Raw genomic sequence first — 26,514 nt, forward strand, 5'->3', positions numbered from 1 at the left:
AGTTAGGGTCCTCCAGATGGATAGGCTTGATTACCTTTACCTGTGATGCTCTGACTGACTTCCTTCCGGCTGCTAGACTGTTACGTCTTTAGGGAAGCTTACCTGCCCCTCCTCCTTCTGCCCTTTCCATTCCTTTCTTCTCCGACACCTTTGTCTCTGCTCTCTCTCTCCTAGCCATGAGGTCAACTCCCACGCCTGGGCGTTGCACTTCCAACTTAGTTAGTTAGAACTAGGTATGCCTTTCTATCTACTATGTATTTCTATAAATAAAGTAGCTTTTCTTATTTTACTAAGTCTCAAGTCTCAGTGATCCTGATGCAGGGTAAAAGCCTGCTTTCTTAGGTAAACACACACACATGCTGGCACACTCGCATTTCTAACCGCTGTTACTCTCTGCTGCTGCTGTGCTGCTTTAAACAAAATTTAGCAACATCACACAGCAGCAATGTTAAACAGCATAAGTAGTTTAAAAAATATGTGGCTTTAAATCTGGGCTGTAAATTGTTTTATTCCATCTCTATTTCAAGGATGGGGTTTTTATTTATTTATTTGTTTATTTATTGTATTTATATACTGTCCCACAGCCGAAGCTCTCTGGGCGGTTTACAGTAACTGCCTTTTTTGCTGCCTTTTACTGTCCATTTTAACAATGACAATAAATACGTCTTGCTTGTAATATATCCGGCAAATACTTGGTGACTTCCGGGAAGGGTGACTTCGCTTGTGCCTGCTTTTGGGACGGGCTCCCGCCTCAAAAGAAGCTTATTCAGATATAAATCAGTCAGAACATTTTTTTTTTTGACTGATGAAATTTCTCCCGGGCAGGGAGAAACGTAGAGATCAACCTCAAAGCCTGTTTTTGTTGGGAGGACTGGATTTCATTAATTTATGAGATAAGGTCCAGCCAACAATGCCGGACGGACTTTCTAACAAGCTCTATCTGCTTAAGCGATACGTTTATCTTTTCTTCAAAGAGAGAACGGACTAACAGGCAAGCACCCTTCTTTCTATTATTTTTTTTACTTGGTTTAAATTGTTGCAGCAAAAGGAGATTTGTCAGATTGATCGGCTTTGGACAACTTCTGGGTGAGATATAGCTCTTCTCTGTTATTCACGAAATTAACAGCTTATCTCTGTTTCTGTCGCAAAAAGCTGTCCTGGAAGTGCATTCTAAAGATAATAAACAGAAGAGGGATTTCTATTCCTGATTTCTATTCCGAGGAATATTATATTGTCTGGGACTATTCTCTTTTTGGTCTATTTTATTTTGACGAATCTGCTTCTTCACGACGCCACTAACTGTTTTGATGCTGGGAACTAAATTTGTTTTGCATTCTTGCACAAGAGAGATAAGGCAGGTTGCTCTGTTTATACTGTGATGTCATCAAGCCTGGACTATTAACCCAATTGTTGCTGAAATAAGAAGTGGTTCTTCTTTATTTTTGTTTTGCTTTGTTTTCGTGGTTTTAAAAATGGCAATCAAGAAAGTGGCTGAGAATCTGGAAGTAATTATGTTTCAGAAAATAATGGATGAGATTGAGATAACGAAACAAACCCTGCGACAGGGTAGTAAGGAGCTGAAAATTGAACTGAGCAAAATGACGCAGGAGCTTAAAGAAATAGGGGACCCTGTGAGAGAGGAGAATGAGATCAGAGATGAGAAAAGAAAAAATAAAGGGAAGATACAAGCCCTGGAGATTGGAACAAATGTGGAATTGGAAAAAGATCTGGAGTTTATGGATTTTAGAAATAAAATCTACTGTTTGGAATTTAACGTTATCTCTGAAGAAATTAATGAAGATATTAGAGATAAAGTTATCAATGGCTTGGATAATCTTCTGGACTGGAATGATGTGATGGAGCTTGATATAGAGAAAATCTATGGAATTAACTGCAGCCATGTGACAATGGAAAAACTCTTAAGAGATGAGCCAGTGCATTTTGTAAAAAAGAAGAACACAGATATGACTTTACAACAGTATTTCAGCAACTTATTCAGAATGGATGGCAAGAAAATATTTGGGATAGAGGAAATTCCCATCAGACTCTTATTATATGACTATGGCTACAACAGCAAGATTATTATGGAATACTGATAATGGAAGATTGGACACTGAAATTACTGGACTTAACAGGACTATTGAAGATGGAAGATGGAACTAATAGGGATAATGGAATAATGGCTATTGAAATTATTGGACCTAACAGATTCTGATGAGATGGATTAATCGAAATGTTTATTTGGACTATGGTTATGACAATAAGATTATTATAATTATTAACGAGATGGATTAATTGACATGTTTATTTGGAGAAAAATTGATAGATATATTTCTTAAAGAATTGAAACCTCTCTTTGACTTTTTGTGGAAAGAATAAAGTAATGTTTATGAGATTTGATGATTAATTAAGATAACTACTGGAGGAAAGTGATTTTATAATATGATTTAAGAGACAGGATTGTTATATATTGTAGACCTATAACTGATTTGATATGTGACAAATGGGAAGTCAACATTTTATTTTATTTTATTTTTTTGTTTAATCATTTTTGTTTTGTTTTGTTTTTTGTCTTTGAATGTTTTATGATTTTGTTTTCTATGTTTTATGAAAATTTGAATAAAAATTATTGTAAAAAAAAAAAAAAGTAATATATCCGGCAAATACTTACTGATGGATAGTTGTCTAAGTTTAAAAAATGAAATAAGCAAGCAAACAAATGCAGGTGGGAAGGTGTCATCCAACTGAAGGCTCTGCCACACAAAAGTTCCTGGCACTTGGAAAACTAGCAGTGAAGGAGGAGGATTCCTACGTGGAGGAATCTGTGGGCACGTGTGTGCAGGAGCACTCATTATGTGAGCCACTTGCAGTCTAAAATGACACAGTGAGAATTCGATCTCTGCCTTGTCCCTGGATAGCCCTGACCCCCTCAACACCATGTAGCTTATCACTAACCCACACGGACTGCTGATTGCATGTGGCAAGGGTGTGGATCCTCAAGCCTGTGGGTCAAATGTGGACCTCCAGGCCTCTCAATCTGGTCCTCAGGACTCTATCCAAGTCACACCTCCTTCCTCACCACACACCCTCTCCCCAGGCTGAATCCTCCTTGGAGTGTTTTGCCCAACAGGAAAGTGTCCCTGAATTCTGATCATGTCTTTTGCTTGCCTAGGTGGGGGGGGGGGCATGCGACTGCGTGTAGAAATCTCGTGTACAAAGGTAAAATTTCACTACCCCACCCACTGTTGCCTCTTGCTCCTCTCACCACAGGCATGCGGCCCCCAAAAGGCTGAAAAAGATCCCCAAGCCCTGGCATATGGATACGCAGCACTACCACTGCAGCTTAGACAGCCCAATTCAGTCCTACTTTCAATTGCACCCTTCCTTAATCTCATCGCTGTACATTCTACCACACTGCCACATTCTGCCCAGCCCTTAAGGAGCTCAGGTGGTATAAATGGGGTGGCCCCCCAGTGGATCTTTGCAAAGTTGTGATGAACATTCGGTTGAGACGACATGATCTGCAATAAGCTTCACAGCCAAGTAGGGATTTGATTGCGGCCTATTGCTGAAAAACACCATTCATTGGGTTAAATCATGGGCCACTTTATTAAACGGAATCAGTTAGAATAATGAACCTGCAGAGGGGAAATCAAGTGCGGGAGCATTCTGATGATCCAGGCAAAGCCTGCTTGCAGCCATAGGGCAACCAAACCCTTGCCTGAGCCCAGGGCTGCCCTGTGCCAGACCCCAGCTTGGGCCATACCCTGAAGATGTGTTGGGGGTCCAACCCGCATCACCGCCCCCCGGAGCCCTGAAACTCCGAGCGGATGAGGCACATTGGCCCCAAAGGCGGCCCGTGTTCTGCCCTCGGGCCATATAGCCCTGAGCTGCAGGCCCCCGGACCGCCAATCACCCCCAAAGGTGCCTAAAGGTGTCACCTAGCTGCCCTTTCCCTTTTTACCTTTCCCCCGCACTTCCTTGCCCAGTGACCATTAACTTGTTAAGCCAAAACAGACCAATCAGCCTATTAACCCCAAAGGCACCATGCTAACCCTTGACCCTTCCCCCCAACCACAGTGTGGAGTAGGCAAAAGAAACCTGCCAGCAAAGCGAGGCAGGCAGGCCAAAAACTCCTAGTCGGCCCCGTAGCGACCAAATGAATCACACTGCAGCAGAGGGAGGGGCGGGCGGGCGCCGCCAAAATTCAAAGGAGGGCGGGAGGCTGGTGGAGCGGCCTTAAATGGCCTTCCGCCGCCCCGCCTCCTTTCTGTGTGTCACGACGGCGCGACAGCATGCTGCATGCGCACCCCCCCCCCACGATGGCGGCCTGGGCTTCGGCTGCGGCCACAAACTCGCCCCTTTGCCCGGCAGGTACCGGGCACAGAACGGGAATCCTGGTCTTATGCAATCAATTGCATCCCACTGGAGGTTTCTTCTTCTTTTCCCTCTTGCAACAGAGAGGCTGAAACATTTCCTTCTCCGAGAAAACTGCTGCTGAACTGTTCCCCTTTTGAAAAGCCAAACTTCCAATCCAAGAGAACAGCCACCCTGAACTGGGGGACCCCTTTTGCTCTCGTCAGAGTTTTCCCCAAACCATACCTTTCCTGCAGCTGCCCTGTACTCCTTAGCAATCAGCTGCCGCTGAGCATTTGGTCTTCCGGTAAGGATGTCGATCAGGATTTTTTCATCTGTGCCTAAAAACAAAACAGAATTGATTAAAAAAGAGCCTGCAGATAAAAAGTGGTTGAACTCCCATCTCCAACGACGGGTTGAAAGCCACGGCAATCTGTAATGCTGCATAAAATATTTCTGTTGCTCATGCCGGGGAGGAGAATCTCAGGCCTGAGGACAGAATGTGGCCCTCAAAGCCTCTCTTTGGTCCTCAGAACACGTGTGTGTGCGTGAGAGAGAGAGAGAGAGAGAGAGACAGACAGACAGACAGACAGACAGACAGACACAGACAGACACTAACCTACTGGACAAAAGCAAAATTTATATTTGTTACTCTACTCTCTTTTGCTCTGGCCCCACCCACCACAGTCACGTAGCCCCTGAAAGGTTGTCCAGAAGGGAATATGGCCCTCAGGTCCCTCACCTCCATTTTATATCCACTGCTAAGTTTTCCTTTAAAAACCTTGATCTTAATAACACTCTTGAACTCTGCTACTCAGAAGTGGCTGCTCCTGGTCCCTCACTGGTGCAAAATTGCAGCCGTGGGCAGCAACAGAGCCAACCCTTGGCACCATGGCAGTCATTGGCACTTTTGTTGGGTGGCTCACAAGGTTGGATGGCTGTTTAAGAGATGGACAAATTCAGAGAGGAGAGCTCAGTCACCAGCTATTCGCTGTAACAGGGAGATCACAGAATCAAATTTGATGGAATGAATTTACTACTTATTAACAGCAGGGAAAATTATAGTAGCGCAATGCAACAGGGGTGGGGTGGGGGCCCGAGTGAAGCACCCACAATGGTTGAGTGGGAAATGAAGTGTGGAGTTTTCATGAAATGTGTCATGCTAACTTATTGGATCTAGAGTACAGAAGGAAAAAGGAAGAACTGGAGGAAAAATCAATAGTTTAGATCACTTTTTTCCCATTGCTGTAGAAGGAACACTGATTTAGCTGGAATGAAGTGAATGAAATTTGTGAATTATTGATCACTATTTATTTGGACCATGGGAGTTTATATATATATATATATATATATAAATTGGTGTCAAATCACTAGTGGGGGATAGCCAACTAAGTCACACTCTCAGAGCAGACTCATTGGAATAAATAGACACTGAATATGACTAAGATGGGAAGGGCCACAGCTCAGTGCATGCAGAAGGTCTCTTTGCAAGCAGAAGGCCCCAGGTTTAATTGCCAGCATCTCTAGGTAGGGCAGGAGGAGACCACTGTCTGAAATCCTGGAAAGCCATTGTCAGTTGACAATACTGAGCTAGATAGGCCAAGGGTCTGATTCTGTGTAAGGCCAACTTCCTGCGTTCTAAAAGATGTTTGTGAAGATTTGTATTTATAGAGTTGTTAAGAACATAGGAAAAGCCTGCTGGATCAGGCCAATGGCCTATCTAGTCCAGCATCCTGTTCTGACAGTGTCCAACCAGATGCCCCAATGGGAAGCCCATTGGCCTGAGGACCTGAGTGCAAGAGGACTCTTCCCTCTTGCAGTTTCCAGCAACTGGTATTCAGATGTATGCTGGCTCCAACCACGGAGCTAGAACATAGCCATTGTGGCTAGTAGCCATGGATAGCCTTATCCTCCATGAATATGTCTGATCCTCTTTTAAAGCCATCCAAGTTGGCTTCCATCAATGCCTCTTGTGGGAGCAACTTCCCTAAGAAGGGAGATGTCAAAGCCGCAAGGGCTGGTGCAATGCTGAGAAGCCACCATGACTCCGGGCAGAGTCCCATGCAGAAGGTGGCCCTCACACAGGAATCCTGCAGGGAGACAACACCTGAACAGCTCCTCTGCCTGTCTTCCTCCCTGAGCTTGAGAAGGACCAAGCGGGACCACTCACCTATTCCCCGAATTGCTTTCCGAATCGCTTCAGCATCTCTCGACGCGTTAAAGCCGGAGTAATCCTGTACTGTTCCTCTAGGGCCGACCTAAAGTAGAGACAGTGAAAGGAAGAGTCACATAGCACAACAAACAGTCGATCGTTTTCAGGCTTCAGAAATGCACAACACACAACATTAAACAAGGGAGGGGATGTCGCTCAGATGTGCCGCGCACCCTTTGCGCCTCCAAGGCCAAAGGGTCATAGGCAGCAGGGTTAGGACTGCAGCTCAGTGGCAAAGCATCTGCTGTGCACGCAGAAGGCCCTGTGTTCAGCCATCAGCATCTCCAGTTAGGGCTGGGACAGAGCCCAATCTGAAGCTCTGGAGAGCCACTGCCAGTCAGTGTAGGCATTACTGAGGTAGATGGGCCAATGGGCAGCTTCCTAAGTTCCTATGACAACAAACCCTTTGCCTGAGGCCCTCCAGAGCTGTTCACTGGGCTTGATTTACCAACGGTCTGATGCTCTACATAAGACACCTTGATCAGAGGCACTAATGCCTTTTACATAGTTGGTTTTTTTTTTAAAAAAAGGGACAGACATATTGAAGAGGCAGATTAGAGAGAAAGTTCGGACCAGGAAGGGGACTTTTCAGTGGCTGCATCCAGAATCTGGAATTTCCTCTCCCCCACACACACATGTAGGGGGAGGTCCATCTCACTCTCTCTCTAATGGCCTTCCATAAGACAGCCAAGTCCTTGCTTTTTAGGAGGGCTTTTGGACCACAAATGGGTGCTCCCTTTGCAGTGGTTTTAATTGCTGTGGATAAATGATTTTTGATGGCTGCTACTTTTTACTTTTATTTTTCCCCTCTGGTGCTTTAGTGTTTTATGGCTGCTTTGTTGTATCTATCACTGTCTGCCAAATTGTTTTTAAAACAGTTAAGGTATTGTTTTAACTTGCCTAATGAAGCCACCATGGGTTCATTGAGAAAAAGCAGTGCTCAGGCCCACTTCTGGCTTTGAAGATACCTAGCATTGCCCTCATGCTTTCAAGGCAATCTTCTCTATCGTAAGGGCTGCAAACTTGCTTTAACACACACACACACACACACACAAACCCTCAGCAGGCTGAATTCAGGGTAGTTAAAGGATTTCAGGAAGGATGACAACCTCCTGAATGAGGAAGTGCTACTTCCTGACCACTAGAGGACCCAGAGCCCACCAATGCAAGAATGAGATGAGAAAATGTCAGACCAAGGCCTGTATCTATCATCTATAAGCCTCCTGCCAGATGTTCTTTTTAATGGGAATTCATGATTATTTGTGCTCATGATGCTCTCAGGCCCGCCAAAGGCAACCCCACTTTCAATGCTATTAGTGTCTGCAAGTTTTGGGGCAGTCACGCCGCTTCATTTCCAAACAGTGCACATCCTGTAACTTCCTGGTGAAATCCCTTGCCTTTTCACACCACAAAAGCTCCGGAGGAGGGAGCAGTCCCACTTTTGTTGCACTATAGCCCCTCAAGACATCAATAATATGGTACCACTAAGAACACATAGAGAGCCAGTGTGGTGTAGTGGTTAAGGTGTTGGACTAGGACCTGGGAGACCAGGGTTTGAATCCCCACATAGCTATGAAGCTCACTGGGTGACCCTGGGCCAGTCACTGCCTCTCAGCCTCATGAAAGCCATAAGTCGGAATCGACTTGAAGGCAATGCATTTACATTTTATTTAGAACACATTGAAGAACTAAAGCAGAATCCAATTTATTCCTATCTCAACGTATATATAAACCTGCAAACAAATTAAAGTCCTAGCCTGTGGCTTATATCTTTTGATCTAAATGTATTGGGAGAGGGCAGCGGAAATTCACTTGAGGGTCAGACTCAATGGCCTTATAGGCCCCTTCCAACTCTACCATTCTATAACTCTATGAAGAAAAAAGAAAAAGAAGAGCTTATGACCTCACGCTTTCAGGAATGTTTTTTAAATTCCTCTGTGGGGGGGGGGGAAAGACGCATTATTGTCCAGATGCCAAAATCCTGGCTGCATGAGGTGCAATGGTTCTGAACGTGCTCTGTTTCAGCCATGGTAAATAAAACCTAAACAGAGCTAGCACATTCCTGTGACTGCCGCGACTCATGCGCATTGCTAGTGCAGCAGTGTGCGTTATGTGCATGGTTAAAAGAGGAGCTTAAAATGAAAATGTGCACAGATGGCAAAAACACAACCAATCCTTTATTTGCGGAGACAAAATGCCCCTGGAGCCGGGTAGAAAGTGAATCAGAGAAGTTCAGCCTATGGGTGCGGCCCTGCTTTCCACACACAAGGCCAGGTGTTTGCTGGCTTCACAAGGATGTTTGCCTGCATGGAGATGTGAGCCATTTCCCCCCTCTTCTACTTCCTGTTTCTGTTATGGAGTAAACCGCCTCAGCATTTTAGCTTTCCCAACCTGGTGCCTTCCAGCTGGGGCTGGTGGAAGTTGCCGTCCAAAACACTGCGGTGGATGTGTGTGAGGTTCAGGACGGCTAACACAAAATCGTATGAGCTGGAAGCAATGGCACAGTTACACCGTTTTCTATTTGGGACTGAAAGGTCTTATGTGACAGGGGAGGCTCTTGAGACTGGACTGGACTGAGGATGGGTAACCTTTGGCCTTCCAGATTTTGTTTGATTCCAAACTGATGGGAGTTGGAGCCCAACAACATCCGGAGAGCAGAATGTTCCCCATCCCTGGGCTAGATGGACATTTGGTCCCACCCAGCAGGCCTCTTCCTATGTTCTTCCACGGCAAAAGCCAGGAAAGCAATTACTTTTTTGTATAACCAAAGTCCGTTTTGACCAAACTTCTTCTATGCTCTGATTTCAAAAAGGGGGAAGATTTGTTTTTCTTTCATTGTTATGGCACAAGGAGGATCATGGGCCAGAATTCTAGAACCAGCACTTTTCCTGTTCATTTCAGTGGGGATTAGATGGACGTGACAGCACTGCCGGAATTACAGCCTCGCTGTATCTGCTGTGTATGGATGTGAAGTTAAACACACAAAGCTAAACCTACGTTCCAAACATATTTAGAAATCTTTCCCCAAGATTCTGAAGGCCAAGCCAGTTTTTCTTGTCATGTTCTTCCAATAGGCATCTTCAAAAGATAACTTTCCTGTGTCTCCTATACAGCCAACATCACTGAATCAGGCCTGGCACCAGCAGCTGGCACTCTGAGGCAGCTGCTGGGGCCCTCAAACCCCAGCAGAGCCCCCTGGTGCTGACACTTGCCCTGGACCCTCCGCGCTGGACAACTGGGTTGGCAACCCTCTCTTTTAATTTCCCTCCGTGCCGCAGAGCGACACCCCATTGGGCGGTCTGGGGCATTCTGGGAAATTAAAATGGCAGCTCCCACTCAACCTTGTGGTTTTCCTGCTGCCCTCATTTCCCAGTATGATGCAGGGGGAGGGGGGAATCAATGTAACCAGCAACCATTCAATCCTAGAGCCAGTCTTGAACTTGATTTTCTATCACCCTGGGAGCTACTTCTCAAATTTCTCCCATGCCAATATTTTCCCCAGAGAGAGTGCTAGGGCATGGGAAGCATTTGCTACCAAGCCAAGGGAGTGGGAGAAACACCTCCTACGAGAAAGGCACACCCTTCCTAGGTTAAAGGCTTATGTTCTTTTGTCCCTAAAATGAAAAATGCTAGTTTTACAGCTACAGAATTAAATGTGTTTTTCCCTCACCTCTGGGATGAGAAGTCAGTCATCTGTAAGATAATTTAGAACGCCTGCTAAGAAGTGGAAAGTGGCATCAAATTACAGAAATATGAATGAGTGAGTGAATGAATGGGAATGAGCAGTAGGGCAATCATCACATCACAGAAACCTTAACTGTTTAACCACATGCATTTGGCATCCATTTATCAACTAATTACCCTTGTCTGCGAGGTTAGTTACAAATTCAAGAGAGAAAATTTTCATTAGGAATGGCCGTTGTTCAGTGGTGAAGCATGTGCAGAAGGTCTCAGGTTCAACACTTGGTGTTGGGGAAGACACCCTGAAACTATGGAGAGCTGCTGTCAGTCCATGTGAATAATAAGGAGCTGAATGGGTCTGACGCACCAGAAGGCAACCTCATACGCTCTGCCATTTGCTTTTAGATGACATCCATCTTAGAAGGGGCAGACTGGATAGGATACTAATGGATAATAAGCAAAGCTGTGATCTCTGTACTAAACAAATGAGCAAAATTCGATGCCATCCAGCACGAGACTGAACAGTGGTGGTGGAACACCTCTGCCGCAATGGGACCTGCCATCTTTGTAATAAAAAAATGAACACCCCCCCAAAAAATCTGCTGTCTGATTAACCAAGGACATCTTCTCTAATCAACTACATGGTTTTAATTGCTTAATCCAACTTATTAATTGACAAAACAAAGCGGCTTTTCTAAGCGCACGAGAAGAAAAAATATCTGCAGATTGCTTTGCTCCATGCCAACACTTTACATATCTGCAGCTGAAACAGGCAGACAACAACACAGGTATTAGGAGGCTTCCCAGAATGCCACATACCTGTCAGGCAAAAAGCTTCATTATTTATTTATTGGGAAAAAAATTACAGATCATTTTCAAACAAAATGCTTCTCAAAGCAGCTTATGAAAATATACACCAACAAATAAATCACACTACAATTTCAAAACTAGATAAAAAGCATATTTTTGCGGCATTTTAAACAGTACAAAATACTACTGAAACAAGCATAAGGTACCCATACACCCAGCAAAACCATGACCATACCAATATCCAAGACACATCCACAAACTAGCCACTAAAAATAGCACTAAAAAGACAGGTCTTTAAGGCACATTTAAAGGTGCTGAGAGATGGAACCTGCCTAACCTCACAGGGAAATGAATTCTATAACTGGGGGGCCACCAACAAGAAGGCCCTGTTCCATGTGCCAAGCCAACTTGCTAAAAGATTCGCTGGTGGGTAAGCACCTACCCACCTGATGGAGAGCTGCTGTCAGTCAATGAGCTTATGGAAATGTCACATGGAGATCTGCTCAGGATGGGCTGCCCCAGGTATGCAAAATTCTACACGCACACCCTTGGTCACTGATCTTTCATTCTGGGATCTGCCTGAGTCCAAATGCACATGAATAACCAACATGGACTTCATAATTTTACTCACCCAAACAGAAGCCATGATGATCTTCTCGCAGAAAGTTTCTGGAATAATAAGCAGACGTTAGCAGGTTGTTACACTGGGCATGACCAATTATAAAATGCACTAAGGCAGTCGACACCACTTTCCAGTAGGTTCCTGTGATAATTTCAGTGGTATCACTGCAGAGAGCATCCAAACCTCCTTCAGCACTTCACCACCATTTTGAATGCATTACTTTTTCAGTGTACCATATTCCCATAGAAATCCATTAACGAATTAGAGGGGGGGAGAGCGAGCACACACACATGGTGAAACCTGTAAACCTATTCCAGTCAGTTAGCGAAGTCATCCTGCAAACATTACATCATGGGTCTACTTAGACCTGCAGGCTGGAGGTTCCCCACAGCTGATATAACAGACACTGGATGTCACATGCAAATTCAGCTGAGCACCCTTCATTGCTTTTGGGGAGGGGGGTTGGGTCTGACTAGGCTAAAATTTCCCCCATGCAATAGAGAACCTCCATATACCATACAGGAATGCTAAGTACCACAGGACTCTATTTAGCTGATATAGTAGCAGATTACTGAACATTTAGCTAAAGCACTTTTGACTCCTATTATAGGTTTTGTTTTTGGCTAGAGGCTTTAATACCCATGGAGAAAATGCTACTGTTTAATGATTCCTTGTTTGATATTTATAGCTCCAGTTGCTGTTTATTATGGATGTTATGTGACTTTGTTAAACAATTGATCCCCCCCACCCCTTTATTGACTGAAAGCTCCTTTGAATCCTGAGTGGTGGGAATGTAGCCAGTAAATTTTATAATAAATAACAAGAAGAAAATGCAGCTAGTGACCATAAAGCTACAAGAAGTCATTGGCCTAGTTGAGATGCAACAACAAACCATGATTTATTGTTATAAGAATGAGTAGCAGCAAACCTTGGGCTTGCATATTTCCTTTGCCTGTTTTCCCCTTCTTCAGATGCTTTCTTCAGATGCTTTCTTCATATGCAAGGGGAGGAGGTTAGCATGCAGCAAACTGCATATTGGCATTGTGCCCAAATGCAGCAAACCATTGTTTCCTCTCAGACCATAGTTTCTTATGCTGATTTGAGACCAAACTACAGTCTGTACAAGCCACAGTTCACTATATTTGGATGCAATGTCAAGCTGTGGTTTGCTGCCAACTAGAAGAAGATGCTTCTAATACCTCCCCTTGCGCATGGAGAATGGAATACACAAGCCCAAGCCATTTTCCCTAGCTAATACTCTCTTGCATTTTAGTTGTATTCAGCCAAGTCCTACTCAGAGCAAACCCACTGAGATTATTGAACCAAAGTTAGTTATGGTCATTAGCTTCAGTAGGTCTACTCTGAGTGGGACTAGCACTGAATACTACCCCAAAGCCCAGTTTGGGGAGGGATGGTGGGTGGGAACAACGATCAAGTATCTCCCAGTTGCTACTTCTCCTCTGCAGAATTATACAGCCACAAGAGTGGCTGTATACTATAGCCAGCATGGATATTCTGCATTCCGCAGTGTTAAATTGAAAATACCCCCCATGCCATTCTGATGCTTCCCATAAGCTCATTTTAAAACAAAAACAAAACTTATAGTCCTGAACTCAGAAATGCTTGCTTAACAACCCTCTAAATTTTCATGGCGATGCACAAAACAGGCAGAGAGAATCACGAGTTCAAAGTGTAAAAAGAGAGAAAAAAACTCAGAGCCCTTTTGGACTTTTTTCTGTCAGAGTTCTCATAATTTGTTGAAATTAATTTAAAATCAGCCATGTTCAGATCCCTGCTGGGAGGAAGGGCTAGATATAAATCAAATAATAAATAAATAAACTAGAAAAGGTCCTCAAATGCAAAGATGGATCACTGAACACCAAAGTCAAGATCATTCAGACCATGGTATTCCCGATCTCTATGTATGGATGTGAAAGCTGGACAGTGAAAAAAGCAGATAAGAGAAAAATCAACTCATTTGAAATGTGGTATTGAAGGAGAGCTTTGCGCATACCATGGACTGCGAAAAAGACACATAATTGGGTGTTAGAACAAATTAAACCAGAACTGTCACTAGAAGCTAAAATGATGAAACTGAGGTTATCATACTTTGGACACATCATGAGAAGACAGGATTCACTAGAAAAGACCATAATGCTGGGAAAAACAGAAGGGAGTAGAAAAAGAGGAAGGCCAAACAAGAGATGGATTGATTCCATAAAGGAAGTCACAGTCATGATCTTACAAGATCTGAACAGGGTGGTTCATGAAAGATGCTCTTGGAGGACACCGATTCATAGGGTCGCCGTACGTTGTAATCTACTTGAAGGCACAACAACAACAACAACAGCATTGAAGTCAATGATAAGCCAGCGCATGCTCAGTAAGAACCAACTGTCAGTTTGTAATTCAGTAACAAGAGAGCATTGGTCTTTTGGAATACTTTTGCAAGGCACTGTATACCTAACCTCCTCCCACCCACACAAAAATTATTTTTTTCTCCAGAGCATTTTGGAAGCTGTCCAAGCTGAAATATGCAAGACAGGAAAAGAGTCTTGACTCAGACCCTAAAAAGGGATGTTCCTTTGCCGCAAGCACACAGGGTTTAAAACATAACAGTTTAGCTCAGTGTTTTGCTTGGAAGTGATTCTTCCTGCCCAAACCTGAAGTTATGGAAACAAGAATCATTGGTGTGCAATAGCAGTCAGAGAACCTCCCTCTCCTTAAAATCAGGCATAGTTTACAAGGGCCAAATGAGAGGTGACAGAGAGTAGAGTCATCTCTTTAAACGTGGGCCTGCCCCTGTCACATGTGAAGCACATGTGGGGTTCTGAATTAGAGAACAAAAGGGGGTATGTAGATGGGCTGAATTCTCTCCTTGCCTCCCCACAGCTATTCCTCTTCAGCACATCTCTCCAAGCCAGAATCACTTGAAAATGGAAATGGACTGCCTTCAAGTCAATCCTGACTTATGGCGACCCTATGAATAGGGATTTCACAGTAAGCGGTATTCAGAGGGGGTTTACCATTGCCTCACTCTGAGACTAGTCCTCCCCAGCTGGCTAGGGCCTGCTCAGCTTGCCACAGCTGCACAAGCCAGCCCCTTCCTTGTCCACAACTGCCACCTGGGGGGCAACTGGGCTCCTTGGGACTCTGCAGCTTGCCCACGGCTGCACAGGTGGCAGGGCACGTAACCCCTGAGCCACTTACTGTGGGGTGATCTTTAGCTGGCCCTTGACACCCAGGAGACATGAGCAGGGATTTGAACTCACAGACTCTGGACTCCCAGCCAGGCTCTCCTGTCCACTGTGCTATACCAGCTGTAGACTCACTTCAGTGTCTGATAAGAGTCTACTTGGGGGCAGACCATCAGGACTTCCAGACTGCTGCTATTTGTGGGAGGGATCCAGTCACACACTCCCAGCAAACTCACCATTAAAGCACCATTAAAGGGGATTTGCCACTCTTGCGCAACAAACCCGCTTCCAAAAAAAATGGTAAGGAAAGTGATGGGAAAATGTACTAGAAAGTGTAGATAAAAAATTGCTTGATCCAACACTGTTTAACCTCACACACACACAAATCCCCCAGAATTAATTCTCAGTGTCAGACATAGTCGACCCTCCCTGCAAACTCTGCACAAACAAATCAGGATGAGCATTCAACAAACAGGCCATCTGGAAGCAACCTACAGAGACAAGCAGAGTGATGAAGGTTCAGCTCCCCTCACGGCTTCCCCTCTTTTGCTCCTGCCCTTAAGCATCATCAGTGCAGATGTTGGCTCAAGCTAGTTTCAAACTGCTGTAGGATTTATTTCTTTATTTTGCCTCCGCTGTCTCTTATATTAGGGCTTACACAGACTGCTGGCTTTTCAAGTGCTTATAATGTGCAAACAGCCAAGTCCGGCACAGGCAAGTGGCAAATTAACTCCTGAGAGCTTTGCCAGATGTTAGCCAATGCTGGGCATTAATCTGCCCCCAGACAAACTAAAAACATATTAGCAGGGAACATAGGAATTACTCTGCCCATATAGAACTCCATCTGTTCCAGCATCTTTTCTCCAACAGGGGCCAGATTAAAGACGGCATGATTCAGACTGCCACCATCAGGCTTTTAGCCACATCATACACTAATCAAAGGTATCCTGCCTCTGAACATGGATGTTTCATTAATGGCTATTATGGATAATGGTGTTGGAGGAGAGCTTTGCGCATACCATGGACAGCAAAAAAGACAAATAATTGGGTGTTAGAACAAATTAAACCAGAACTGTCACTAGAAGCTACAATGACAAAACTGAGGTTATCATACTTTGGACACATCATGAGAAGACAGGATTCACTAGAAAAGACAATAATGCTGGGAAAAACAGAAGGGAGTAGAAAAAGAGGAAGGCCAAACAAGAGATGGATTGATTCCATAAAGGAAGCCACAGACCTGCACTTACAAGATCTGAACAGGGTGGTTCATGACAGATGCTATTGGAGGTTGCTCATTCATACGGTCGCCATAAGTCGTAATCGACTTGAAGGCACATAACAACAATGGATAATGGACTTTTCTAATCCTTAAACAAAACAACTATTCAGAACGTTCACATGGTATAGTCCTCTCAGGGCCATCCCACTTCAGACTGCGGGTGGGGGGGCATCACATATTTGAAGCTGACTATGTATGTAAAATTCCCCACACATAACAATAATAATAATATTTAATTTGTGTGTCGCCTATCTGGCAGATAGCCACTCTAGGCGACATACATTAAAATGGGATAAAATACAATAGTATCAAATGCAATCACATTAATCTCAATAAATAAAATACTGGACAGTCATCAGTACATTTATAAAAACATTTACATATACAGCATATAATAGATGACAAAATCATGGAGATTAACCCATCCCAAAGATCTCAAAGGCCTGTTGAAATAGCCACGTCTTCAGGGCCTTGCGGAATACATCCAGGGAAGGGGCATGTCGGAGATCAAACGGGATGGAGTTCCAGAGAGTGGGGGCCACCACAGAAAAAGCCCTCTCCCTAGTACCCACCAACCTAGCTGTTTTGGTTGGTGGGATTGAGAGAAGGCCTTGCGTGGCTGATCTGGTCGGGCGGCATAATTGGTGGCAGTGGAGGCGCTCTTTCAGGTAAACTGGGCCGAAACCGTACAGGGTTTTAAAGGCTAATACCAACACCTTGAATCGGGCCCGGAAAACAACCGGCAGCCAGTGTAGATCAAATAACACCGGTGTAATGTGATCACGGCGGCGGCTGTTGGTAAGTAAGCGCGCTGCTGCATTCTGTATAAGTTGCAATTTCCGGGTCGTTTTCAAGGGTAACCCCACGTAGAGCGCATTACAGTAGTCCAATCGAGAGGTGACCAGGGCATGTATTACGAGTGGGAGCTGTTAAACAGGGAGGTAGGGTTGTAGCATACGTATAAGGTGTAACTGATACCAAGCTGCCCGGCTCACGGCCGAAATCTGAGCCTCCATGGACAGCTTTATCCTCAAATGCTTGCTTTCCATGACCATAGAGGGCCAGACTACATGTATGCAATCCCCCTTAGGTTTATCTTATTTTATTTATGAATTCCATTAATATATCGCCTTTTCTCCCTAAAGGAGTCCAGGGCAGGAAAAAATAAGTGATAAAGCAATTTTAAAAAACCACTTACAAACATCTTAAAAACAATTCCAACTCAGATGCAGACTGGGATAAAGGTCTCTATTTAAAAAGGCTTGTGCAAAGAGAAAGGTCTTCAGGACAAGAGATGGCTCCAGTCTAACATTTAAGGGGAGGGAATTTCAAAGGATGGTACTGCCAGGAATGGATCTCCTGATAAGATGATGCCTGCAGAGAGCAGTGACCGATTAAGTTTAAAAGGGCTGAGGCGATCTTGAAGCATACAATCCTAGGAGGAGTATTAACATGTGAGAGCACTTTCTTTACCCCTGATTTCATCCCTGCGAGTTATGTTCTTTTCCTGCATGTTAGCAACACCTGTACAGCAGGAAGTCTGCCTCCTCCCCCCTCTCTCTGTGTACGCCTTTATTAGGGTCCCGGTTCAGAGCAGAGCTTCCGCTTTGCACTCAAAAGGTCCAGGTTCAATCCCCATTATCTGCAGGGAGGGCTAGGCACGACCCCCTATGCGAAACCCCAGAGAATTGCTGCCGGCCAGAGTAGACAAAACGGAGCCAAGAATAAGCCATCTTCTAATCTTATCTTCCTATACTCTACACTTCCAGCAAAGTTATCCCAGAGCGCCACTGAAGGGCGAGGCGCGGCCACCAAAACTCCAGCGGGATGGAAACCCATCTGACGGCCGAAGCCGGCCTGCCACAATCAGGGCCCGGGGAGTTTCGCCCTCCCTCTCCACGGCTCGTCCCCGGAGCCCAAGGATTCCCCGCGGGGCAGCGACGGCAGATCGATGGGGCGCAGCCGAGGAACCCATTCCCAACCCCGGAGCAGGAAAGCGCCGCGACGGCGTTCCTAAGGCCAGGATGGGCGCGGCCCAGGCGCCCGAGGCCAGGCGGAGAAGGGAGAGGGGGTGCCCGCCCCGCCCCAGAGGACTCTTTCGCAGCGAGCTGCCCCCGGCCTCCCCGGGCAAGGGAGCCACGCGCCCCCTCCCCTTTCCGACTCACCCGCCGGCGGCAACAGCCCCGAGCCGCGCACTGGCGAAGAGAAGCAACCCCGGCGCGGCCACTCGGGAAATGCTGCGAGCCGCCCTCCGTCAGCTCCACCTGTCCGGCCACGCTGGGGAAAAGGCGGAGCCCACACGTCTCCTCTTCGCCCGCGCGCCAGCCCCGGGACTGGCTGGGAACGGCCGGGCGGCCCCCCTGGACCCCGCGGGGCTTCACTGCTTCTTTGAGAGTTGCAAGGCAGGTCGGCGTTCAACAGGGAAAGCTCTCCGCTTGATCGGACCATCTCTCCCTCTCTCTGATGGCTTTTGTTTAGGCATCTCATTAAGCTGTTCAATGCACCAGCACTTTGGCAAAAAGAAGGTGGGGGGGAAGAGTGGCAAAGCAGGGAATTATTAAAAAAGTAAAACTATAGTGCGCTTTTAAGCAGTTCCAGAGTTGCAACGCTATATTTCCTGTTTAGAAAGCTGCCTTATGCGGAATCAGCTTCAAAAATGCAGAGTTAAAAGTATTCAATTGTGAGTTTACAAACATGAAACCACTGGTTACTGTAATGCAACTTTATGAACTGTGTGCGATGTGAAAAATAATAATAAATTAAAAAATAAAAATTTCACATTGCTTACTCCTACGGCCGCCCTGGGCTCCTACTGGGAGAAAGGGTGCGATATACATCTAAGAAATAAAATTAAAAGTTCGTAAGATAAAATATAGGCAGTAAACGTTCAAGTTCCAGCCCGGGAAAACTCCTTGAAGGGGCATGGAGCGGAGGCAGGGAGGGTAGCCTGCGGAAGAGGGGTCGCCTCAGGAGAGTTCCAAGGGTCAGACACGGGCCGGAAGGCTCTCATTTGGCCCCCAGGCCTGAGATTCCCTCCCCTCGCAGCAAGGCATGGAAACCAGCATACAGTGAAAAGGCTTTGTGGGGAAGGCGGCATCATGCAGGTGCACGAAAGGGCAGTTCCAAGCAAGTGGAAACCCTTCGCGCCTCTGCTCCAGCCCCGTGGCTGGAATGCCATTGGTGACAATGGCACTTGCTAGCTTGGAGAGACGATTTTTGCACGGCTGGAGTGTAGCCTACTGTACAAAGGGAAGAGTCACGCCCATGTTTTGCCTCTGCCCACACCCACTACTTACCTGCGGCCATTGAAAGGTTGCTCACAAGAAATTATTCCTTAGGTTGTACAAGGTTCCCTTACAGGAACTGAGCAGGTAACGAACGCTATGCGTTTAATGTGTACGTCCTATGCATGTGTAACTGAAACCACCCCATCTTGCTTCTTAGTCTGCCTTGCCTCCATTTCTATCCTCTTCTTTGGGGCAGGGCCTGCCCTCTTGTACCCAGTAAAGCGCTATGTCCATTGATGGTGTTAACTAACGTAACGAGGCAGGCTGCATCAGTAGGTGTGCAGGACAGGACAGGCCATATGAAGTAAATCAACACAGTAGGCAGAGACAAACCTTTGGAGATGGGAAATTTGGGTGGAAGAGTGTTCTGGGCCGTGATTCTTGAATAGTCTGCATACACGAGTTTACAAGAGTCTTGCTCTTTTAATCTGTGAAACACTGACTGGTAGTGTGATGATACCTGTCTGAGAAATCAGGGTAGGTGTATGCTTGATTTAGATTGAAAGGCAAATCCAGTTAAAAAGTAACCAAATGTTGTTTTTATTAGCAAAACAAGCAGCAATGCAAAAAAAAAAAAAAGGAAATAAAAACCTTTTGTTCCATAACAAAATAGCCAATGCTCCAAAATACATAAAAGGGTGAGTTTCAAGAAAACAGGGTTAACAGCACCAAAGGAAATTTAGTCAGAACAAAGAACTTTCTCTTGGAATGGACAGTGCACAAGAAGAAGCTGGAGGGAAAGTATGCATATCAAAAGGGGCAGGGCTTGTGTGCCTGCCGGCCTCAACTTCAACATTTGTAACAAACAGAAATAGGCAACATCCATGTGCCAACAGTTGTACAATTTAGGAGAAAGTATGTATGCTTACTGTCTCTTTTGCTTCTATAGTTTGTAATCGTCGTTCATACAGCACCACCAATGTACTTTGTACTAAGATGGATTTTCCATGGTTTCTCTATTACTATACCAACACCATGCATAATGTATGTTGGCACTCCAGTACTAAATAAATTGGCACAAATGCCTGACTGCCATGCCAGAGTAATACCCCTGCAACATCATTTTTATTATCTTTTTATTCCATCCTTCTTCTAAGGAACCCAGAATGCCATGCACTGGGTTATCCCATTTTAACCACACAACAATCTTGTGAGGTAGGATAGGCTGAGAGTGTGACTTACCCAAGATCACCCAATGAGCTCAGATTCAAACCCAGGTCTCCCTGTTTCAAGTTGATTATACCACACTGGTGGCTCTTACGCACCCAGATTCAGAAATTTGCTGTGGGCACAAAGGGTTTGAGGCATGCACTGAACTCCACCACTCAGAAGAGCAACCTTCATTTACCTCAATGGAGGGTAGAGTTCTGTGAGCACATGAAGCTTTCCCTTCACTGAACTGCATGGGGCTAGCACACAAAGACAGGAGCTCTGTGTGTGCAACAGAGTTGCATATTGGGCTCTGGATTGGGACACTGTCCTGGTACTGCAAGCTCTAATTCCAATCTGCATGATGGTTTTATGTACTGAGGTCAACACAAGTTGCCTTTTCCCCCTTGGGTTGACCCCTTCATGCGAAAAGTCCACAGATATCTACCTCACAGCTAAACATGCCATGGAAAAATCTCCAATTCAGAGCACATAGAGGCAGAATCTGAACACATGTCGAAGAGTTCACAAGACTTCTTCAATATGTCACGAAGGCTGCATGATTATAAATGGCAGAATATTGAAACTGAAACAGAATAAACAGGCCATTGTGTATCTGAGGAAAACTCAACATGCCTGTGTCATCAGTTGGTATCAATCAAAACACATAAAAAGTGATTGCGTGGATCAAATGAATTAAGTAATGATTTCAGGACTTTGACACATTCAAGTGTGCATCTACAGATAAGATACTAGCAATTTGGGCAAGATGGAATATTCCACCATGCTCTGTCAGCTTCATAATTGTCTCAGAGCCAATCACTATGATGAGTGTCATAGTAAATTTATGGTAGATAAAACATTAATGAGATTAGGCCCACTATGTACAATAGATTTTCACTCAACATTTCTGAAATCAATATCCACTTCAATATCCACAAATATTTGCTCATCTCCTAGGGAGATTAGAGATGGTGTAGAATATCTGCACAGTCAGATTTGGTATCAAATTCTGGGATAATCTGCAAGTTTGTCTTGTAGTCAAATAAGCTCCCACTCTTTGCGTTCGCAGCTGTCTGCAACACCATAATTTTTTAAAAAACAATTCACGCCAAGAATTATATAATTATTCACTAATAGGCAAAAAACCTTCAGATTTAAGGACGTAGCTATAGCCAACAGATATTTCTATCGAACTTTAAAAAGCAGGGAAATTGGGCAACTATACTGAATGCACCAGCTCAATCAGTTCCAGGCATCAAAGTTCCAATGCATGTGTGAAGTTCCCATCATCAAATGATTTCCCAATTCAGTTCACTGAAATGAATGACAAAGCCTGCTCAACTTAGGAGTTCTACATAGAATTCTGGATAGGAGCAAGTGTGTTCTCCAGAACAGAAAATTCAGACATTTTAGAATTTTAAGTGGAAGAGGTCTACAAGCACCTCAGGAGCAAGAGACCTCTGCTTCTACCTAAGCAGAGACTGATTGAATATTACCCAGTACGTTAGTATTAAATATCTAAGTCATACCTAGAGCAAGTCCATTGGTTTCAGTAGATCTGCTCTGAGTATGACCTAGTTGGATATCCCCCAATATGTGGTAGTCCTAATAATAGCGGCTGTCAGATACTATTTTTGCTCAAAGAGAATGTGTTGTACATTAGACTTAACACATTATCCTGTACCATGGAAGCACAATATACACAAAGAAAACAAAGAACAGATAATCAGTAACTAAAATGCTGGAACTTAAGTCCTTTCCACATGACACAATCATCTGTAATGTAAATATACTGCCTCCAAGCTGTATTCTGCAATGATGATATACATTCAAAGAGCATGGAAGAGGCTCAAGGTGCTACTAGCAACAGGTGTGAGAATATCCTTTAGATTGGACCTTGACCTTGTTTTGAAATAAGAGCTAATTCACACAGCCATTTTTCATATGAAGATAATGGGAGATTGTTTCCAAGGATCTTACTTTTGGCACATTGAACCAGTCTTGTGAATGCTTCAACATGCAACCAAAGTGTGGCTCACCTCATGTATCATCAAGGGGTCTTTAGATATGTGGAATCCCATAATTGCTCCTTTAATCCCCTCCTCTGTAGCTTCTTTTGGGGTCTGAGACTGCTTAATAATATGCCATGGAAAGTACAGTGCTTGCTTGCAGGTTTTATTTGGTGATCAGATGTGAAATACAGGCTCAGTTCACTGCCGGGGCAAGAGCTTTCTGCATGAATCTTCTTTGAAGTAGACAAAGGATAAGGGATAGCAGGTATCTTATCAGTTATAGTATGACTACAGAGGTTGAGATCATGAGAACTATGGGAACAGAAAGTCCCTTGATGTGGCAGTGCCACCTATAGGCCACTTACAAGACTAGAAAGGACTTATTACAGCCATTTCTCTGCCTATTACTATTATAAAGGGAGGTCAGAGCATAATGCAGGGCACATCAACAGCAGATATCAACCATTGACTATTGATAGCACAGTGTCCTGGACGCCCAGGGAAGGCTGTCAACCTGACCCACAGGAGGCCCCTTCCCTGTATTATAAAGGAAGGGGGCCTCCCTGTGTAACTGCATGGTAATGTATTATCTGCTCCAAAGAATCATGATCTGCTAGCTGTTATCTAATAAAGCAACCTAATGAGCACATCTCGGTGTCAATCTTTATTGCTTATCTGAACTCATCAAAAAGAACACCTGCCCACCCCAGGCAAATGAAGGTGTGTGTGTGTGACAGAACACCTCATTCTGACGAAGCTTCAGAAAGTAGTTTGTACTATGAGTTTCTGTGAAAGTCACAGTCTTGAGAACCATCAGATCATTCACAAGACTGCCAAATTCTGCTGGGAAAAGTTAACTTCCAGCAGATAAAATAACAGCCTTGTAAACAAATCAAGTGCCTGAGCTAACCGGGTGCTACAAGGCATTCTTATGCACACAACCCACTAAGCACTACTGCTGCACATGCATGTACTATTGTTGATTGCACCCTATTTGATGTGGAGGCTTGAGACTAAGTTATGCATAAGCCCCACATACTATTATTAAATGAGCTTAGCAACAATTTTGCCATGGAAGAGTTTTGCTTCTAAAGTTTTATAAAGTAACCGTTTGTTCTGAATTATCATTTGGGCCAAAAAGGGATACTTCTGATTTATCTCCACTCCACTGTTTATTATGGCAGATTTTTCTGGAACTCCTACAATGGGCAGAGAGAAGAATTCGTGCCTTCCAATCTCTTTCAGCCTGTTCACACAATCCATTGAGGGGATGAGTAAATTACCTAATAAGGTTTATCAATTAAAAGGTAATATATAATAACCACTTCAAACAAGGAACCAAATTGTCACTTATCTAGTTATCACTTGACAATCATGAGACAGATAAGGCTCTTTGTCTCATGGGGGAGAGTAGCTGAGGTAGAAAGCCAATGTGTGCATCACCAGGGCCTCTTAAAATGAGATCCCTCTAAAGATCCAAGCCATCAGAGGGAGGCTGCCGCTGTCAGTGGTATGCTGCACGGTAGTGCACAGCTGTTCAGGTAGCCCAATTATACAGTGGAACTTATTGCCTTAATCATCATAAATACTCAAGGTATTCCTTTCACAGGAATAGAAGTGCCCCTGAATTATATCAACATTAACTACTTCAGTGCCTCCTGGGCTCTGCACATCATGATGGTCCTCAGTTGATCACCCTGGGAATCCATGGCTGGACTCTCAGTACACAAGAACTAAAGAAGAGCCTGATGGATCATAGACTAAAGGCCAGCTTCCTGGTATCACAGTAGCCAACCCAATGGGGTTCCTGCAAGTAGGACATGAGCACAACTGCACTCTCCCCACTTGTGCAGCTTCTGAAATGGAAACTGCATGAGTAGTAGCCAGTGATAAGCCTTATTCTCCATTAATAGGGTTGGAGTGTGTGCTCATGTGGATATGACATCTGTGTGAACCAATGCCTCTGTGAGGGTGATGTGTATGTGGCCATCGGGATTTTAGGGATGAGAGTGACACTTCCTTAGGCTGCTGCCACTGTGCAATATCTCAACAGCTGTGTAGGCACCACCTACACAGGAGTGCCAGTTTGCACAGATGTGCATCTCTGGGTGAGCACGGCCTTCTGGAGGCGGTGCATGCTCTCAAGGCGAACGCATGGGGACTACTATCACGTGTCAACTGGCTCAAAGAGGAGTCATTAAATTGCTTCCTCCTAGGCTGCAGCATGTTTCACTTTCATTCAAGAGCTGGAGGGACCAGTGTGTAGATATTTGAACATGAGCAGGGTCCAATGAACGTGACCAAGCAGTGGCTGCAAGTGGAAGCACAAATATTGCAGCAGACTACTACACAGGGGGAAGGTTGCTATCCCACTTACAATTACTGTGCTGTGCTTCTTGCACCTCCAATGAAGCTTCATTCGCATATAGCACCTTTATTATTTTTAACCAACCCTTTCTATAGTGAAAAATAACCTAAGGACTGAAGGTCTTTGGGAGCTCCACTGGTTGGGTGAATGGAATGCTGTTATCCAAGAGACTCAATTCAGCACCTCCTGCCTGGGGAGCTGCTTTCAATGAGGTAGCTCCATTGTGGAGTGGAAGTGTGTGAAGACGTGTTGCTTGTTCACCACTCAGGCAAACAAAAACAAAAAGGTACCATTCTTCCCTTTCCCCCCCACAAGATTGTTATAAAAATACCAGGATGATTTAAAAAAAAAAAGTATAGAAGTTTCCTCTCCCATTTCCTTTTTACAATTTATAAAAAGATATTACAAACAAAGTGTGTGCAGGCTATTAGACTTCTGTTCCATCATGTAAATTGTTGTGAACTTTCACTGCCAAGTTCACTTGCTTGACCTTTACCCCTTGGGCCTTGTAGACACCTTCACTTTCACAGAGGATGTTCAGGTTCTTCACAGTGCAGTAGTGTCTGTTTACATTCTTCTCCACCCTCTCTGAGCTCCTCTTGGCTGCCTCCACTTTGGTGTTGAGAGGATACTGCTCCAGGAAGTCTTTGGCAGCTTTTTTCTTTTTCCTGTGCTTCCGACACTTCCTGGTCACAAAGCAGAAGACCAAGAGCACAAGAAGCAGAAGCATGATGGCTGCAAAGGCGCTGCCAATGGACGCCCCTGTTTGCGACAGAGAGGCAGCGGCTACTGCCTCTTCCTGCTCCAAGCTGAGAAACTTCATGTTTGTACCGTTTTTGATCTGATCTCCCTCGTTGTCATACATCAAGGAGTCATCCAGAATTAGGCCACCCTTGTGGTCTGCAAGATCCCTGCGGCTGCGTTTCAGCTGGTGTACTAGAGAACGCGACACCCGGGGTGCCCCAATGGTCTCAGGGCCAATAATGTAGATCACTTGAAGATACCACTGGTGCCCCGTTTCCACCTGTTCAGAAAGAAAGAAAAGGCACTTTACTAGATGCTTCAGTGAAAATGCTCCTTACCTGGCCCTAAAACCTAATTGTTCAGTTATGTGAATCAGATAATGTGAACTAATCACATTTCATTTACTTATCACAGATATTGTTATTCTGCTCTTGAAAGGCACTCTGTGTCCCAGAAACTACTTGTACTTCCAGTGTTAAAGACAGAACAATGAGCACCCCCAACTGCAAGTCTGTTGCTCCAGGGGGAATGCAGCCCCATTTAGCACAGGATGAACATCACTCCCTTGGGCAAATGAACCCACAGTACCTCCATCTTGTCTCATCTAATGAAGATGACGCCCATGAACTGACACCCCCCCCCCAACCTGGTGCGCTTTACAATTCCTATCAGCATGTCCATGATGGCTGGGTCTGATGGGAGTTGTAGTAAAAAACATCTAGAGGGCACCAGGTTGGGGAGGGCGGCTTAGATGCACAGATTCCCCTGTCCCTAACTTCCACCCATCAGAC

General features: G+C 44.7%; 2 protein-coding genes across 6 annotated transcripts in view; both read right to left on the reverse strand.

Moving 5' to 3' along the window:
• The window catches only part of ANXA3 (annexin A3), a 32,492-nt gene extending 13,855 nt beyond the window's left edge, over positions 1-18,637 (reverse strand). Inside the window, exons 1-4 of the mRNA XM_061583289.1 lie at positions 18,326-18,637; positions 11,691-11,728; positions 6,527-6,614; positions 4,603-4,697 (exon numbers count right to left, since the gene is read on the reverse strand). Of these exons, the coding sequence (XP_061439273.1) occupies positions 4,603-4,697; positions 6,527-6,614; positions 11,691-11,728; positions 18,326-18,608 (504 nt within the window). The 5' untranslated portion in view covers positions 18,609-18,637. The remainder of the gene's footprint in view (positions 1-4,602; positions 4,698-6,526; positions 6,615-11,690; positions 11,729-18,325) is intronic.
• A 1,341-nt stretch (positions 18,638-19,978) lies between these two features.
• The window catches only part of FRAS1 (Fraser extracellular matrix complex subunit 1), a 416,443-nt gene continuing 409,907 nt past the window's right edge, over positions 19,979-26,514 (reverse strand). For all 5 annotated transcript variants that reach the window (XM_061583287.1, XM_061583284.1, XM_061583285.1 and 2 more), the window contains one exon: positions 19,979-26,003. In XM_061583287.1, coding sequence (XP_061439271.1) covers positions 25,407-26,003 — 597 coding nt within the window. In that variant the 3' untranslated portion in view covers positions 19,979-25,406. The remainder of the gene's footprint in view (positions 26,004-26,514) is intronic.

Source organism: Rhineura floridana, chromosome 9 (assembly GCF_030035675.1).
Source record: "Rhineura floridana isolate rRhiFlo1 chromosome 9, rRhiFlo1.hap2, whole genome shotgun sequence".
Lineage (NCBI taxonomy): Eukaryota > Metazoa > Chordata > Lepidosauria > Squamata > Rhineuridae > Rhineura > Rhineura floridana.